Here is an 11,781-nt window from a genome sequence, read left to right on the forward strand (position 1 = left end):
TAATTGGTGAAGTATGGAGCCAGTTTGGAAGATAAAATCAATGGTATTGTATAGTTAGAGCTGCCTTTGAAGTCATTGATAAAAAAGTTTGGGATATATATTTCAGGTACTGAAAATTTAGAATCATTGAAAAATTTAGAGTTAAGAAAAAATGTAATCAGAGTTTTGTTGTAGGAAAATAACCTTGGGAGATGTGATGAGCTTAGAAATGAGTTAGGAAGCTCACATTAGTCTAGGCAAGAGGTAAAATGTTTCCGAACCAATGGGTGGCTATAGAAATGAGACTTCATAGAAATAAAACAGGGAGATGTAGCTAAAATATTAGAATATGATTATGGAGGTACTGACAGAAGTCAAACTATGACTGAACTGTAGCCCTGGCTGGGGATGGAAGGGAGTCCAGTCAAGTGTCTAGGTTGTGGTGAGAGATGGGGATGAAGGTATTACATACTGTATGAACCCTGAAGGGAACTGGAAGATTCTCATGGGAAAAGAGTCACCTGATGGTTACTTAGCTGGAAACAGTCACTGTTACACATGTTAGTGCTGCATTAAAACTTAGTTTGGCCTTGGTGGGGTAGCTCAGTTGGTTAGAACATTGTCCCAAGACACCAAGGTTATACATTCAATCCCTAGACAGGGCACATACAAGAAGCAACCAATGAATGCATAAATAAGTGAATTAACAAATCAAAGTTTTTTTTTCTCTCTCTCTCCCTCCCTCCCTTCCGCTCTATCTAAAAAGCAATAGAAAAATGTCCTTGGATGAGTATTAACAACAACAACAACAACAAAACCCCACAGAAAACAATTTAGCTTGAAAAAGTAATCTGAAAACTTTAGTTTGTGAGGACTGAATCATATTTAATATGTGAACAAGCACGTGATCTGTAAACTTAAGTATAATGATAATTAGCAACAATGTCATGTTCATAACTAGTAATTTAGTGAACCTTTATCCCTCCATATTGCCATTCTGTTCTCACTCTCCACCTTGCCCTCAACCTCTACTAATCTGTTAATTGCCTTTATAGAGTGAACAAAAGCAAACATAATAAATAACTAGTCTAAGAACCTGAATCCAATATCATGTGGTCTGGGTAATAAAACATTTATAGATAATTACCTAATAAATTTGGAAATAAATGAAAACACTTTTTTCTCTCTTACTAGAGTTGGAAGTGGAAAGTTAGACTTGTATTAGCCATTTTCTTCTTATAGTCTTCATCAAACCTCTCATTCTGAGCCACAGTGAAGTGATTCTTCCAGTCTCCAACTGCCCCTGAAACAATCCCCAGGGAGAGTCAGCAGCTGTTGCAGGAATTTGCATTTCTCTACTCTCCTGTTTCTGTGTGTGCTTCACTCCACCCTCCAGCAGGGGCAGTGTCAGACAAAGCATTTCTCTTGCTAGCCTGTCACTTTTTCATCCTGAAGGGAAGAAGTCTTGTCTGACAGTGAGACAGGCAGAGCCTATTACCCACTGAGCCACATTACTGGGGGTGGGGATGGAGACCCCACCACTGAGTTAAAACAGCAGGGCTGAGGGGCTTCCTCGTCTTTCTTGCCTGTCCTGTTGCATATCAAAGCATGCTGATAGCTTCCATGCTATAGACAGACCAACAAGGGCCTGCTTCTGAGAGAACTCAAGGTACAGTCTTGAGTAAGAAAACAAAAAAGATCCCCCAAGTTGTCCAGTTTCAATCCCTGTTACCTTTCCCTCCATAGATTTTACCCTAATCTGTTGTACTGTGTATTCTTGTTTATTTTGTTTATGGCTAGATACAGTTCCATGATGGAAGGGGTTTGTGTGTGTGTGTGTTGTTCCCTGCTTTGAATATTACCTAGATCTGTGCGTGGCACGGAATGGCCACTGAATATGTATTTTTGAATGAATGAATCTGATAGCATAGACACATCTATAAAATGAATTCTTTGCTCCATCTGACTTAATTCTGTATATTTTTACCTTATCTAAAAGTCTGGAGGAAAAGTGAGATAAGAGGATGAATTTAGACACTAAGCTTCACTCTCTAATGTGACTAAACTTTTGTCATTTCATCTGTTGTCCCTTCAATGATACTTTCCCAGTATTTTTCTTACCCATATAAATCTCCCCAAAGGATCTAAAATATAGGACAGTTCTTTTAAGATTATGACTAAAAGAAAACATAAAAACCTTTTCTCATGAATGGAGAAATAGAGTGGTCCATGATTTCAGTAGGAATTGATGAATAGTTTGCCATCGGGTTTTGCTTCATAACATCAAATGAAGTGTGATGAACAATTTTATCTAGAACGTTATCATCTAGGTTTTTTCCAATAAATTCTCCCAGCTTCCGAATTTCATGCTTTGTGTTCTTGATCAGAGTGAAAAGAAATGTAAAGATTTAATATAAATAGTTAAAAAAGAATATTGAATTAAATTAATAATAGTGATAAGTAATATATCATGAGTTAAAATAAAAAATAATCCTGCCTTGCTCTGGCTGGTTTGGCTCAGTGGTTAGAGCATTGGTCTGTGGACCAGAGAGGCCTGGGTTCAGTTCCCACTAAGGGCACGTACTTCGGTTGTAGTTTGTCCCCAGACCTGGTTGGGTCGTGCGGGTGGCAACCACTAGATGTGTCTCTCTCACATCAATGTTTCTCTCTCTCTCTTCCCCCCTCTCTCCTTCCCACTCTATCTGAAATGCAAAAATGTCCTTGGGTGAGGATTAAAAAAATAAATGAATAAATAAAATAAAAAAATAATCCTGCCTCACAAATGCTCAACTTTCCAGAAATGACTCATTTTAATATAATGAGACATGTTTCTTTTATTAATGTTTTTTTTCTTTTCATTAGAACTATTAAACTTTCCTTGCTCTAAGACAGAAGCAACCACCGAGTGTGATGATACCAGTGTGTGGAACATGTTTCCCGGGAGGAACGTGGCAAAGCTTATTTCCAAATGTCCTGCTCAAGTTAGTTATCAGAAGGGCTTGGTCAGCAAAATGTCCACAGACTGACAACGAGAACAAAGATACCGCAGAAGCACAGGGCAAACCGTTTAAGACCTGACCAAAAGCAGGCTGCCTCTTGTTTCTGACATTGAGAGAGATGTTCCCAGACATTGCTGTGGTGGCCGGAGGATGGGAGAGAACTTAGTTGTACTCATGAGGCCGCTCAGCAGCCTGTGTAATAACAGGTGCTCAGGATGTGCAGATGTTTAGGTGTCTGGAGAGGGACTCATTTCCAATGCAGCCACTGTCTTCCCATCTGAGGGCACATACGCCTGGAAGATGTGGCCCTGGGAATTCCCCTGTGTCTAGGTGGGGGACAGAAAGTGGAAGCATTCACCCCTACAAATGCATTGTCTGCTTTAAAACAACTTTGGATAACAGCCCTGGCTGGTTTGGCTCAGCAGTTAGAGCATCAGCCTGGGGACCAGAGAGTCCCAGGTTCCATTCCCCCTGAGGGCATGTGCCTTGGTTGTGGTTCCTCCCCACCCTGGTTGGGGTCCTGTGGGTGGCAACCAGTCCATGTGTCTCTCTCATATTGATGTTACCCTCTTTCTCTTCCTCCCTCTCTCCCTCCCGTTCTTTCTGAAGATAAATGCAAAAATGTCCTCAAGTGAGGATAAAAAAATAAAAGTTTGGATGACAAAAGTGCTTAATTTAATTGGCTTCACACAGACTGGGAATCAGCAAGAGTGCTGAAAACTGTCAGGTTTGTGTGACTACATGCAGGGAATATTCCAGACTGTGATCACAAAAATACTTAAATGGCTTTTAGGGACTGAGGTTACACTACCGGTTTCAATAAAGTTTATTTCTGGCATTCATAATACACTAAGGTCTGCCCAGCACAAAAAGCACCTGTCCTCCCTTGGACACTGCTGTGATGCACACCAATAGGGAGCTCCCTGTGAGTGTGGGGGTGCCCAGTGAGTGTGGGGGCACCCAGTGAGTGTGGGGGCACCCAGAGAGTGTGGGGGCGCCCAGAGAGTGTGGGGGCGCCCAGTGAGTGTGAGACTGCCCGTGAGTGTGGGGGCACCCAGTGAGTGTGGGGGCGCCCAGAGAGTGTGAGACTGCCTGTGAGTGTGGGAGCGCCCAGTGAGTGTGGGGGCGCCCAGTGAGTGTGGGGGCGCCCAGAGAGTGTGAGACTGCCTGTGAGTGTGGGAGCGCCCAGTGAATGAGTGTGGGGGCACCCTGTGAATGAATGTGGGGGCACCCTGTGAGTGTGGGAGCGCCTGCAGTGTCACCTCTCCTCATAAACGAGCACTTTCCCTTGTTACATCTTCCTGCCATCACCTTGCCTAACTGAGTGTGTCTGGAATTCTGTGATTAAATAACTCTCTGAACTTAAATAGTGCATATATCTGAAAGGTATTTCCTCAGAACATGAGCAATAATAGTCTCCTAGTGATGTGGTCCTGTTTTTCAGTGACCATTGTGGTATCTCAACACTGTTGAAGTAAACACAAAGAAGGAGGAAATTTTATACTGATAACTCTGTAGGTTGTCCTGAGAGCATTTTAATCATGGTTCTGAGAGTACTACAAATGTAATAACTTAATCTGTTTAAAAAAACGCAGAGTGCAATTTAAAACAAAACAAAACAAAATAAGTGTTTGTAGATTAGGGAACAGATCGGTGGCTGCAGGACCCAGGTGGTAGTGGGGTGCACTGGGTGTGAAGTGAGTGAAGGGGCTAAAACTTCTGGTATAGAATCAGCGAGTCCTGGGATGTGGGGCACGGCAAGGTGACTAGGTAATGGTACTGTACTGCACACCTGAAAGTTGCTATGATAATAGATCTTAAAAGTTCTAATTACAAGGAAATTATTATAACTACATGTGGTGACAGATGTTAACAAGACTTACTGTGGTGATCATTTTGCAATGTATACAAATATCAAATCATCACGTTGTATACCTGATACTAATACATTGTTATATATCAGTTATATCTAAATTTTAAAACACAGAAAATGATTCTGTGTTTTTCACTCTTGATATTTTATATCTAGCAATAAAGCCCAAATTTGAATTCAATCATTCTGACTCTAAATGACTAGTATTTTCTCATTGCACCATAACTTCTTAAACTGTGTCTTAAAACTGATGTTCCTCAGGCACTAATGGAGAAAACAAACAAAACGTGCTAGAAAAAGTTTTCCTCTTAAATAGAATTTAAAAATATATATGCCTGTAAGAAAAAAGTGACTGTACCCCAGAGTACCAGGAAGTTGCGGGTGAGACTATGTGATCCGTGAACTCATGATATCCCATGCACATTTTGATACACATGAATTGCTATAACGTGAAATGCAGCTATTTTTTTTTTTTTTTGTATCCTCACCAGAGGACATTTTTGCATTTATCTTGAGATAGAGCGGGAGAGAGAGAGGGAGGATGTGAGAGAGACACATCGAGTGGCTGCCACCCACACGACTCCAACCGGGGTTGGGGACAAACTACAACCGAGGCACATGCCCCTAGTGGGAACTGAAACCAGGCCTCTCTGGTCTGTGGGCCAACTCTCCAACTGCTGAGCCAAACCAGCCAGGGCAAAATGCAGCTTTTTTCTGTTCCCTGTTTCAATCTGTGAGTCCCTGATGGGACTTAGACACTTTATGGTCAGATAGGCACACATTGGGCGTTACGCCCACTCACCATCTTCAGGTCCTCATAGAAGAGGTAGAGAATGCGGTGTCGATCTTTGGCCTCCCACCATCCTCTCACGTGGTCATACCAGGAGCCCCAGCACACTGCAACACAGGACAGAAACCAGGGCAACAAGTCACAGAGTCCGAACCAGAAAATACCCCACTGAAAAGAGAATCACTTTCAAGAAGTCAGATTCCATGCTGTACTAAGGAAATGATTCTTTTTATAGTGTATAAAGGTTTTGAGAAAGGAAGAATTCAAAGTTGACTTTTCATACCTTTCCCAGTCAGAAAACTCTCAAAATACTCTTCCCAGGTTCCCGGGGCAGGGAGGGCTTTGTTCATCCGTTGGAAGTGGTAATAAGACACCATGTTGTCCTTGGGATTTCTTGCTACATAGATTATCTGGGAAAGGTGGGAGGAGAGGAAGAAATACAAGATTAGACATCTGAGTAGTTATTGCCCAGACAAATTATGTTAGGGTGGATACATTTCATACAGGTGCATTTTTCTGATGCTGTATTCTTGTGATCTTGGTGTTCATAGAAGGTGAAAGGATTCGTATCAGTTGGCATATCGATCATTGTGAAGAGGTGAACAATTTCTTCTTTGGTAATAAGTGAAGTATTGTGAGGACATAGACGGAAGGCCAGGGCACAGCTCAGAACTCCTTGGGTCTTTACCTTACAGTTTTTCTCCAGGAAAGACGGGGGCAGCAAGTCGATGGGAAGATGCGTTTTCAGGGTCCGTGGTGAGGGCATTGCATTGGCCTGTTCCAAACCTGTAACATTGATTTTTTTATCATTTCCCACTATTTTTCTGTATTTGCTTCAAAATTGCTGCTTTTTTTTATTACTACCTTAGAAACAATTGAATAGTTTAAGGCAGCTGGAAGACCTCTGATCTGATTTGATTTCATAGGTCTAACCTCTGAACTAATTTTTTGTCTTAATGTCTAACCATAACAAACAGCAAACCAAATAAATAAGAACCTAAAAAATTCAAATGTTTGACCAAGAAATTACTTAGGCTCATCCTTGTAGAATAAAATTAATTTCTAATTGGAGAATCAAAATGTAACTTACTTTTGTATAAACACTGACTCCATTAGAGAAAAATGTGTGGGATACAGCACTGTCCAGATACAATTTTTTAAAAAGTCAGAGTCACAAAATCCATCAACAATTGTTTGAATGCCTAGAATTTTGAGAGGGCTGTTGGATGGTAAACGTTCTAAGTATGTATTTAGGACTACCGTCGAGTGAGGTTATTCCATGCTCACCAGATCCTATGGACGGAATCGTCCACTCAATGAAAGGAAACCGCACATGAGTAGGTGCCCGTTGACCTCTGTCAGCATCACCTTCGTTTTGTACTAAGTCCACTATCTCCTGAGTCCATGTTGTTCCTTATTCCGCATGGAAGATGAAGACGAACAGACATTTAGTTTACTATATTCCTTAAAAGATGATCAAATACCTGTTAAAACATCTGTGTACATTTTTAAGCTAGATCTATAATGGAATTCAGAAAACATTATTATATATATATATACACATATATATATTATTGTTGAAAGTATTACAGATACCCTTCCTTTTCCCCCATTGACCCCCTCCTCCCTGCTCCCACACCCCTTCTACTTTCCCCAGTCATTTTTTATATCTTGTTTTATCATAATATGATTTTTAATGAAAAGACGAGAATTTGAAGTAGGCTTTATACTGATAAATATAAAATTCATTTTTTCTGCCACAACCATTAATTTGGATTGTTATCCTAGTGATTTAGCTGCCTTGCTCTTTAGAAAGACTAGTTCTCTGACCATGAACTGGAGGCTTTTGGGGGTGCTGGAGGGCTTCTGAAATGAAATCAGCATTGCAGAACCAAAGCTTTCTAAATTCTTCCCCAATCAGCCTGGGGATCTATTTTCTAGCTCACTCACACTCAGGAGCTTTTTAGAGATCTACAAGAAAGGCCTGCATTGGAAATAAACAAATCAACACATCTAGCCCTTTTGTTGTTGGCTGTTTTATTCACTTTCTTCTAAGGAAGTAAAAAAAATAATGTACATTACAGGAAGATTAAAAGTTTAAGATGGTTGGTCATTTTAATATTTTATGTGTAGTTTCAGTTTCCACAGTGATTTGTCTTGGCAAAATCACTCTGCCCAGTAAACAATTTTCCACTCAAACTCGAATCACTTTCTTTATCTCATGAATGTGTCTTTCCCACTTACCTGCCTAAGTCTCTTCTTCACCTTCCCTGCACCCTTCCCACCTACCTGCCTTAGGATAGGTAGCAATAAGTAGATCATCAGGCTTGGCTTGGAAGTTCCAGATCTGATCCCAGATGTCACAGGTGGGTGTGGGTTGAAGAATTCCCTTCACGTAGTCCACAGTTAGGCGCGCTATTCCATCAAATTTCAAATCCTCCATTTTGTTTAAGGCCATTAGTGTCAGAAATCAGAGTACTATTTCATATAAAATTTAGCTTTCAGTCAGCACAGAGGTGTATTGATATAACACAGACAATGCAAAACTTTGACCTCAAGCCCTTCCCAGAACAGCCTGGTGACGGCTGTAACTCGGGAAAATAGCAAGAGGCTTGCTGGTCTGAGGTCCGTCTGGAGAGCTGGGAACTATTGTTTAGGACTTTGCACATAGGCGTTCCCTAGTCAGCTCCCGCCCTCCCAGCCAGGCTGTGACACAATCAGTCCCCAAGGCACTCAGATCCTGCAGCTGTGTAGGCCTGCTCAGTCCTCTCTCTTAGATCAGTTTAACAAGAGTTAGTGCCAAGTTGTTTATATGTCTCATCTGTTTTCATAAAATAATTCACAGATACTTTCACTAATTCTGGGAATTTTAAACTAAATGAAAGTGGACAGAATTTGCCAGTGGAATCAGAGATTGCAACATGAAATAACTTCCTTGAAAGGCTGACGGGAAATTTCTGTGGACTGTTAACAATAAAGTCCTAGAATTGAATCTCCCAGCACAGAGTATTTGAAAAGGTCAGCTTTGTTACTGTTAAAGAATAAAATAAGCAATGCTCTATTAGAGAAGGTTTCCTTCCTTTTGCAGGTTGTTTAATACCAGTATCAATAGGAGTCTCTTCACAGCTATTAAAATATGTCTCAAAAGCAAAATGTTTGCAAAAACTCTGGAGTTACAGAAGACAGTGATTGTGTCAGGACACACATCCATTTACTTCTTCCTTCTTGGAGTTCATTTCCCAGGCTTATGCCAGAGTCCCCTTTAAGACTTGTTCTTAAAAGCCTTGAGGTTTATCTATCTTGCCTCTTTCCTTGGAAAATTTCTGGCTCCTCTGTAAGTTTTTTTTCTTCTCCTAGTTAAACCACAACCTCTTCTTTTCTGACCATCTATAAATAGGCCAGATTCTTTTTAGTTTTTAACTGCTAAGTATTATGAGGTCACTTACCCAATGTTTCTATCTTTTCTTGTGATATGATAAAGTATATATCTATATGATTCTTGTCTCTGATTCCTGGCATGAAGTTTCATAACCTGTGTAAGTTCCAGTAATTGGAGGGTCTTTTGTTATTTGTAATGAGTCCCTTCCAACAATACCTGAGATATGCCAAGGAGGCGACTCCAGTTTCAGAGCAGGGGCTGGCCACACCAGAAAGGTCTAGCACATGATTGGAGGGTTGGAACTTTCAGTTCCATCCCAAGCTCCAGGAAGGAAAGAGGGGCTAGAAACTGAGTTCAATCATGTGGCCAATTACGTGATAAGACCCCAGTAAAACTCTGGACACTGAATCATCAATGGTTTGTGAACACAGTTATGTTCTTGGAGGGTGATGTTCCCAGATTCCACAAAAAAAAGGGCATGGAAGCTGTTGTCCCTCTTCTTCATGACCTTGAACTATGCACCTCTTCCATTTGACTGTTCCTGATCCTATAGCTGGTTGGTCAGACGTACAGATGATCCTAAAACATGTGGCTGACATCTCAAGTGGGGCAGTCTGTGAAAGACTTTGTCTTTAACTTGTGGGAACTGTACTAACTTCAGGTAGTGTCAGAACTGAGTTGAATTATAGCACACCTGGTTGGTGTCAGATATTGCTCTCTTGCCCCAAGCAACCCTCAGTGGCTTTCTCAGAATCCATTCTGTTCCCAGAAGTAAGGAATTTCAGTACTTGCTTAAATCCCCTTCCACCCAAACCTTTGCAAGATTCCTGAGGGCTTTTAAGTAGAGGCCTCTGCCTGTACTCCAAGTTAAGCCACCCTTGTTGCCTCTCACAGGGCTGCAGCCCAAAGTTTGTCTATTCTCACAAGCACCAGGCTTCCCCCGGTGTTGCCAATACTGCCTTTCTTTTCCTGATATTCTCTTTAGCTCTTGCATGCCTGGCTCTTGCTCAGTGTTTTGGCTTCCTTCACATCGTCTTTAATGTCTCCTTAAAGGCCCCTTCTGAAGAGGGCCTCCCTGAACTTCAGTGCTGCCTGAAGTAGGTCCCAATGTCCTTGTTTGAGGCATTTTTCCTTCCTTTAGAGTAGCTATCAAAATTTAGTCTAGTTTTTTTTTTTTTTTAATTGAGGTAACATTGGTTTTTATTACATTATATAAGTTTCAGGTGTGCAGCATTATATAATTCCATATCTGTTTATACCACACTGTGCTCACCACCTAAAGTCTAGTTTCCATTCATCACCATACAGTTGACACTTTACCTGTTTCACCCTTGCTCTACCCCCTGCCCCTCTTTGAACCACTGACCTGCTGTCTGCCTCTATGAGTTTATTTATTTTATTTTTTAAATATACTATGTGAGTGAAATCATGTGGTATTTATCTTTTTCCATCTGACTTATTTCACTTAGCATAATATCTTCAGAGTCTATCAACATTGTTTCAAATTCACCTTTTTATGCCTAAGTAGTACTACATTGTGTGTGTGCATGCACACACACACATATTTGCACAGACCATATTTCTTATCCTTTTATCTGCCTATGGATACTTAGGTTATTTCCATATCTTGGCTATTGTAAATAATGCTGAAATGATCATAGGTGGGAAAACATCTTTTAAAATTAATGTTTTTGTATTATTTGAATAAACATTCAGAAGTGCAATAGCTGGATTATATGCTAGAGAACTATTTCTATTAATTTGTTGAGCACTCTTCATACTGGTTTCCATGGTGGCTGTAGAGCAGGTCCTCAAATATCATCATTTCATCAGAGCATCAATGGGATACCACAGGAATTTAACTCTTGTTCATATCGATAGCCTATGGTAAAATTGGTTTCATTATATGTTGTTTCCCTTAAAGTCAAAGAACTTATCTACGATGTTCTGTGAGGATTTACTGTAGCAATTTATACCCCTACCAACAGTGTACAAAGAGTTCCCTTTTTGCCCAGCTGGTGTAGCTCAGTGGCATTGACCCATGCACCAAGAGGTCGCCGGTTCAATTCCTGGTCAGGGCACATGCCCAGGTTGTGGGCCAAATCCCCAGACAAGGGCATGCAGCAGGCGTCCAATTAATGTTCTCTCTCATCGATGTTTCTATCTTTCTCTCCCTCTCCCTTCTTCTCTCTCTAAAGTCAGTAAAGAAAAAAAAAAGTAAAACAAAGAGTTCCCTTTTCTCCACATCCTCTCCAACTCTTGTTTCTTGTCTTTTTTATGATAGCCATTCTAACACATGTGAGGTGATATCTCATTATGGTTTTGATTTGCATTTTCCTAATAACTAGTGATGTTGAACACCTTTTCATGTGCCTGCTGGCCATGGGTCTTCTTTGAAAAAATATCTGTTCAGCTCCTCTGCCCATTTTTTAACCAGGTTGTGTGTTTATTTTGTTGTTGTTGTTGAGATAAAAGAATTCTTTATATATTTTGGATATTAACCCCTCATCAGATATGTGATTTGCAAACCTCTTCTCCAATTTAGTTAGTTACTTGTTCATTTTGTTGTCAGTTTCCTTTGCCATGAAGAAGCCTTTTAGTTTAATGTAGTACCCTTCTCCACTCTCATTTTGCTTTTGTTTTACTTTCTGCTAGAATCAAAGTCACAATAACATCGCTAAAACTGATGTCAAGGAGCTTGCTGCTTATGTTTTCTTCTACTTAAAAAAAAATTGTTTTAGGTTTTCAAGTCTTTAATTCA

General features: G+C 40.5%; 1 protein-coding gene across 1 annotated transcript; it reads right to left on the minus strand.

Moving 5' to 3' along the window:
- Positions 1 to 860: 860 nt before the first annotated feature.
- On the minus strand, positions 861 to 8,277 carry SULT1C4 (sulfotransferase family 1C member 4). The gene is made up of 7 exons (XM_036263027.1): positions 7,931 to 8,277; positions 6,929 to 7,054; positions 6,330 to 6,427; positions 5,925 to 6,051; positions 5,654 to 5,748; positions 2,177 to 2,357; positions 861 to 1,282 (listed from the first exon to the last, which is right to left on the minus strand). Exons 1-7 carry the CDS (start codon positions 8,097 to 8,099, stop codon positions 1,170 to 1,172), a joined length of 909 nt encoding a protein of 302 aa, XP_036118920.1. The 5' UTR covers positions 8,100 to 8,277; the 3' UTR covers positions 861 to 1,169.
- Positions 8,278 to 11,781: the final 3,504 nt, after the last annotated feature.

The sequence above is a fragment of the Molossus molossus genome, unplaced genomic scaffold (assembly GCF_014108415.1).
Source record: "Molossus molossus isolate mMolMol1 unplaced genomic scaffold, mMolMol1.p scaffold_m16_p_15, whole genome shotgun sequence".
NCBI classification, from domain to species: domain Eukaryota; kingdom Metazoa; phylum Chordata; class Mammalia; order Chiroptera; family Molossidae; genus Molossus; species Molossus molossus.

Excerpts from the sequence above, each read along its gene's own strand:
- SULT1C4 (XM_036263027.1), bottom strand. The coding sequence starts at position 8,099 with ATGGCCTTAAACAAAATGGAGGATTTGAAATTTGATGGAATAGCGCGC. Across the intron at positions 7,055-7,930 it reads TGCTACCTATCCTAAGGCAG|GAACAACATGGACTCAGGAG; the intron begins GTAGGTGGGAAG and ends ATGCGGAATAAG. Across the intron at positions 2,358-5,653 it reads TCTATGAGGACCTGAAGATG|AACACAAAGCATGAAATTCG; the intron begins GTGAGTGGGCGT and ends ACTCTGATCAAG.